The 6764-nt window shown below is 37.3% G+C and overlaps 1 protein-coding gene across 1 annotated transcript in view; it reads right to left on the bottom strand.

Moving 5' to 3' along the window:
• Positions 1-953: 953 nt before the first annotated feature.
• The window catches only part of UBE2J1 (ubiquitin-conjugating enzyme E2, J1), a 33420-nt gene continuing 27609 nt past the window's right edge, over positions 954-6764 (bottom strand). The window contains exon 8 of the mRNA XM_006870620.1: positions 954-1575. Within this exon, the coding sequence (XP_006870682.1) occupies positions 1297-1575 (279 nt within the window). The 3' untranslated portion in view covers positions 954-1296. The remainder of the gene's footprint in view (positions 1576-6764) is intronic.

Here is a 6764-nt window from a genome sequence, read left to right as displayed (position 1 = left end):
AAATATAATATGGGCTAACTTTTGTGGACTAGTCTAGAACTTAAACATCAATTACAACATTCTTTGAGCCATTAAAAAAAAAAATTAACTTACAAGTGCACTTTAAGAGCACAACCTATTTGAAAGCTGGGGACTGCCTGTATCTAAAAATTAAAACTTTATTAACAATATCCCAAAACGTTCTCTCAGTGCTGACATAGAAAATTCTAAATACAATGTTTTCCTGTGATTATATTTTTTCAACAGGTATTGGGATGAAAAAGTATCAGAGTTTGTGGAACTAGCTAGCAATAAGTTATATACTGATTTTACACTACAGATTATTTCTTGGGCTTTGATTAGATGGACAGTTCTAAGATTTTCCCAATATCTATTACTGTTACTTGGGCCCTGAGCTTTTGTATTAAAATGGTATATGAAATATTTCAATATTATGCATATTCCTAGAATAATTAAATTTTATGGTGATCACAAGACTAGGCATATAATACATGTCAAAAGATACACAATTCAAAATAGAGAAAACATTAAAATCTTAAATTACTTGATTTCTGGAAGACAATCTTTTCCTGGGTTGAATTTTTTCTCCCTTAAAAGAAAGATCTATGCAGGATTTTCTTCTTTCTTTTTAAATTTTGTGTGCATGTTAGGGGCAGGTGATTAACAGTATGTCCAAAAGGTTACAAAGCATTATTATCACTTCAAGTAACACCCAATAAATATATGGTCTCCAGTTCCTCAAAATGTTTGACTGAAATAAAGTTACTGAAGAATGTTTAAGATATAAACCTGAAGTCATAAAATGGGTAATCCCAGTATGTTCTACAAAAGACACTTCAAGCAGGCTATTTGAGGGGTTTTACTTTTCCTTTTCAACATTCAATCCCTGTATCATTCTACAGAAGTAGAAACAAAGTACTCAATAAGTGGTATTGAGTAAACAGTAATACTCATTGGAACGTAAAACTTCATCTTTTATCCAAAGATTTCAAAGATCTATACAGAAAAGCATAACAAATTTACATAAACAGCAGCTGAGGCATAAGTAAGAATGATAAACTCTTTGTAAAGCAGGTCAAACAGTGAGACAAAGGACTTTTGACTTCCGGTCCCTTAACCTAGGCAGGACACACTGCTGGGCACAGTCTGAATGTCCATCTATATTTCTACTGAATTAATAAGGATCCAAAAGGAATGAAGGGCAAATACAAAATAATCTTTTTGTAAACAATGTATACCCAATGCAGAATGTTTAATGAAGCACTCAAGTCACAGATCTTAAGACACAAAACAATGTTATAACTCAAAGTCAAATATGTACTCATTGGCCAGATATATTCGTCGGAATATAAGAGCTGCCAATGCCAAAGTCAGGATGACAATCAGTACAGCTGAGCCGCCATGATCAGTATGGTTGTCTCTTGGTTGCTGGCCCTGGATTCCATCTGGAGAAGTCGATGACCTTCTTTGACTCTGCTGCTGGGCCCGACGCTGTCGAGGACTCATGGAGGTATTCTTAGTTACAGACTGGCTAGGCTGCTGAAGGGATGCTGCTGAAGGGGTCTGTACTCCATACTAGAAAATTTAAGAAATTTTGTTTGAAACTTTGTATATATACTTAAGAATACACAAAATCAAAAACAAACACAGAATCTCAGAATACTAAACAAGGATATAAGGGAACAACTACCAAGAATTACCGGTGCATTGAGACTAATCACTCACCATCTCACCCTCCTGAATACGTCAACACTACAACTTATTCTGACTTTTCACCAGGATGAGGAGGAAATTACCAACAAATAAGAGGGCAGAATTTACCCATATTTTCCAGAGATGGGTTTCAACTCCTACTTAGGCTGTGACTTCAGCAGTATCTGCGGGGCATCTGGGGACCTCCCTTCTTTTAGAAGGTCCAAAAAGGGAGGCAATCTGACTTCCATTTTCTGCTTAAAATTGCCATTCTCAATGGCTAAAAAAAAAAGGCAATTCTTAACTGTGTGTCTTTCAGGAACCAGGATTCTTCTGACATTATCCTACATCAGTATGCTTCCACCAACAGTCCAAGAATACAGGAGATCATTTCAAAGTAGATATTATACATTCTTCACAGCAAAATAGCTGTAAAAATTAGGTATAGTTTTCAAACCAGGTTTAACTTTTTCCATAATTTTTATTAACTAAATTGAACACAAGTTCCTAAGTATCCTGTGCTAGATATTCTATTTTGTCAAGAGTTTCCCATGTATGTGCTGAGAAAATGTGTACTAGTTTTAAAAGAGGATGAACTTTGTGAAAAAAAGTTACCTACAGAAGAAATTCCATTTTAAATTTGACATTTATTTCAAAATTAAGTTTACAATAACCTGAATTTTCTGAAATGATCTCTTCAGAAGCACTCACATGAAGTCACCCATAACGCAGACCCTTAACATGCTGCTGTTAAACAGAAGGTACTGTACTTAGAAAATACCTGGGGTAGAAATAGTTGGCAAACAAAGGGGCAGTGAGCACATTATTTGCATAAAAATGATACTAATTTTGAGTTAAAAACAAAAGTTACTGTTGATACTTACAGTCACATGACCTTGAACTTCCACAGTCCAGGACTCCCAAATAAATCCTGGAGCAATCTGCTCACTGAAGCAGCAGACACACTGAGAAGCATTTTACAAATATAAAATGCCATAAATCTTCATAGACATATGTACTTGTTAGGTACTGTGGAGTCCATTCTGACTCATAAGGACTCTATGCACAACAGAACCAAACCGCCTGCTCCTCCTGCACCATCCTCACAACTGTTGTTACACTTGAGCCCACTGCTGCTGACACCATGCCAATCCACCTTCTTGGGGGCTGTGGTGCCTTGAACTTACTTGATATGACTTTTCTAGTCTAATTCCCACTAAGTGATAGGGTGGTTGTTGGGTGCCGTCAAGTCGGTTCCAATTCATAGTGACCCTACACAGAGTTTCCGAGGAGCAGCTGGTGAGTCTGAACCACTGACCTTGCAGTTCAAACCGACCTTGAGGTCGAGTGCTTATCCTAGCGTGCCACACTAGGACTCCAAGTGGTAGGATGGGACCGTGCAAATAAGGCATATAGAACTCTAAGGCTGGGATTGGTTAGTTTGGCCCTCCATCTCAGAAGCAGAGACAGAAGATCCCAATATTATAAAGAAGGAAGAGCCTGAGTGGAATAAGAGATACCTACCTAGAAAAAAAACAGCGATGGCAGAGGCAAAGGCATGGGAAGACAGAGCAGCACTGGGGTCTAGATCTATGGACTGAGGCAGAGGTTAAGGGGCCACATGGCTAGGAGGTCAAAGAAAAGAGTGCGGTGTATCTGCAGGGTGGCAGACAGGAGGCATTCCTGACTTGAGAACTGCTGGGTCATGAGTTAGTTTTCATACTGAATTGTACCCTGTTCACTTCCCTAATCAACTGCATACTCCTGAGTATTGTTATGAGTTCTGTGTGGCCACTGCAATGTATTATTGGACCCAGATGTGAAGCAGAGAGTGCTGTGGAAGGGATGGCTGTCAACATTGGGTAAATAAAGTTGTAGGGTGGAAGCATGTTTGACTTTTTGATTCAAGCCTTGGCCTGATAATGAGTTTGAGTCTCTCCCTTATGAAGTCAGAGAAGTCTGACATGGTCCCTACATGATTTTCTAGGAGTCTTCCTCTTTTGTGCTGACCCTCCACTTTATTAAGTATAATGTTCTTTTTCAAGAACTGGTCCCTCCTGATAAATATGTCCGAAGTATGAGAGACAAAGTCGCATTATCCTGGCTTCTAAGGAGTATTCTGGTTGTAGTTTTTCCAACAGATTGGTTTGTTCTTCTGGCAGTTCATAGCCAACTTTCAGTATTCTTTGCCAACACCTTAATTCAAATGCATCAATTCTTCTACGATCTTCCTAATTCACTGTCTTAACTTTTATATGCATATGAGGCAACTGAAAATACCAAGGCTAGGGTCAGGCACACCTTAGTCTTCAAACTGCTCATGAACACTAAAAGAGGTCTTGTGCAGCAGATTTGCCTAATGCAATACATCATTTGATTTCTTGACTGCTTTCATGAGCACTATGGATCCAAACAAACTGAAGTCTTTGACAACTTCAGTCTTTTCTCCATCATGTTATTTACTGGTAGAGTTGTGAGAAATTTTTGTTTTCTTTACATTGACGTGCAACCCACACTGAAGGTTGAGGCTGTGATCTTTATCAGTATTTCAGTTCTCTTCACTTTCTGTGTATTGCAGGTTGTTTAAAGATTCTTCAATCCTGACGCCATGTTTTTCTTCATATAAACCAGCTTCACAGATTATTTGTTCATACAGATTTGATAAGCATAGTGAAAGCATACAACCCTGGTACACAACTTTCCTGATTTTAAACCATTCAGTATTCCTTTGTTCTGTTCGAACTACTTACTGCTTCTTGACCTACAGTAGGGGTGGAGAAACCTTTTTTTCTGCCAAGGGCCATCTGAACATTTATAACATCATTAGCAGGTCATACAAAAATATCAATTTAAAAATTAGCCTGCCATATTTGGTTAAATACGTCATTAATTCACCCCCTAGTGAGATGGCTGGAACAGCGGTTGCCTTGGCAGGGCCAGACCAAATTGTTTCACGGGCCCGGACATTACCCACCGTTGGTCTACAGGTTCCTCATGAACACAATTAAGTGATCTGGACCACCCATTCTTAACTACCATGTTATCTGTAGTTATGAGCCACATCGTTGAATGTCTTCGCATAGTCAATAAAGCACAAATAAATATCTTTCTGGTATTCTCTGCTTTCAGTCAAGACCCAGCTGACGGCAGCAATGACATCCCTGGTTCCACGTCCTCTTCTGAATCCAGCTTGAATTTCTGGCAGCTCCCTTTCAATGTACCGTTACAATTATTTTTTAATTATCTTCAGCAAAATTTTACTTGCATGTAATATTAATGATATTGTTCTACGATTTCCACTGGGCCATTGGTCTTTGGAGTAGGCACAAATACAGCTAGATCTCTTTTAATTGGTTGGCCAATAAAGCTGTTTTCCAATTTCTTGACATAAATGAGTGACTATCTCCACTGCTGCATCAGTTTGTTAAAGCATTTCAATTTGTAGTCCATCAATTCCTGGAGCTGTTTTTCACCAGTGCCTTCAATACAGCTTGGACTTCTTCCTTCAATACCATCAGTTCTTTTCATATGGCACCTTTTAATAGCTTACTTTGTCTTCTTGAGCCACTCTTTGAAATTTTCTGTTGAGCTCTTTAACTTCATTTCTTCCATTCATTATAAATTCTCTACACTAAGAGCAAGTTTCAGAGTCTCTTCTGATATTCACTTTAGTCTTTTATTTCTTTCCTTTTTAATGACCTTTCACTTTTTTACTGTATGATGTTCTTGATGTCATCTACAACTTTTCTGGTCTTTAGTCATTAGTGTTTACAGAATAAAATCTGGTTCTTGAGATGGTCTCTAACTTTAGGTGGGATATATTTTGGCTCTTATGGCCTTGTTTTAACTTTCTTTGGTTTCAACTTAAACTTAGATATGAACAACTAATTGTCCCTCAGTTGGCCAATGGCCTTGCTTTGGCTGATAACATTGAGCTTTTTCATCCTCTCGTCCCACAGATGTAGTCAATCTGATTCCTATGTATTCATTCCATCCGGTAGGTCCATGTGTATAGCTGCTGTTTATGATGTTGAAAGAAAGGTATTTCAACATTGTTGGTGTTACAAAATTCTACCATGAAATCTCCAGCATTGTTTCTATCACCAGGACCATATTTTACAACTAATGGTTGTTTCCAACGTTCACATTCCAATCACTAGTAATTATCAATGCATCTTGATTATATGTTTGGATCAATTTCAGACTGAAGTTTGATAAATTCATCAATTTCATCATCACTGTCTTTAGTGATTGTTTAAATTTGAATAATAGTGGTATTAACTGGTCTTCCTTGTAGGCATATGGATATTATCCTATCAGAGGCACATTAAGGCATATACACTCACTTAACACTCATTGAATCAAACTGAGTTACAGTTACCATATATTGCATCCTTCCATTTGAAACCTCCCATTTTTCTAACAACCCAACAAGATAAAAGTGTTTGGGGCTTTTATTTTCAAAAAAAGTGTTTCAAGTCCTTGACACTTAAAAAGAAAATTGATTCTTAAGGAAAATTAAAAAAAAAAAAAAAAACCATGATAGTGTTATTAATTCAGAAACAGCACAATGCTTTCTATTATGTCACCTGTCCCCATGCATTTGAGGGGAGAACATTATTCTGTCTAAAAACTTGGTCAAAACAGGGAGCCCCTTACCATTACTATCCTTGCTCTAAGATGTGTAACTCTTAGCAAATTATATAACCTCTCTAAGACTCCATTCCCTCACCTGTAAAATGAGGGTAGTATCCAACTCAGCTGTTGTGAGAATTAAATGAGATGATATAAAATGCAGAAGGCACATAAAAGCTTATGAAATGTTTGTTGTTATTAGTATTGTTACTATTAATACGGATAGCCCTTTGGAGGCACCTAGATTTAGCTTTAAAACAAAGTCAGTTATATTTTCTTTAAGACAGCCTTTCAAGCCTTCATGAGTATGATTAATATATTTAGAAAAATACTGACTTCAGATGATTTCACATGCACTTAACATAGCACAATCAATGCCTATGGAAACAGCAGCCAAGAAATCAAAGGTATATTAATTGGGCAATCTGTTGCAAAAA

This window comes from Chrysochloris asiatica, unplaced genomic scaffold (genome assembly GCF_000296735.1).
Source record: "Chrysochloris asiatica unplaced genomic scaffold, ChrAsi1.0 scaffold00146, whole genome shotgun sequence".
NCBI lineage: Eukaryota > Metazoa > Chordata > Mammalia > Afrosoricida > Chrysochloridae > Chrysochloris > Chrysochloris asiatica.
The sequence above is the reverse complement of the archived record's forward strand: the minus strand, read 5'-3'. Positions and strand labels throughout refer to the sequence as shown.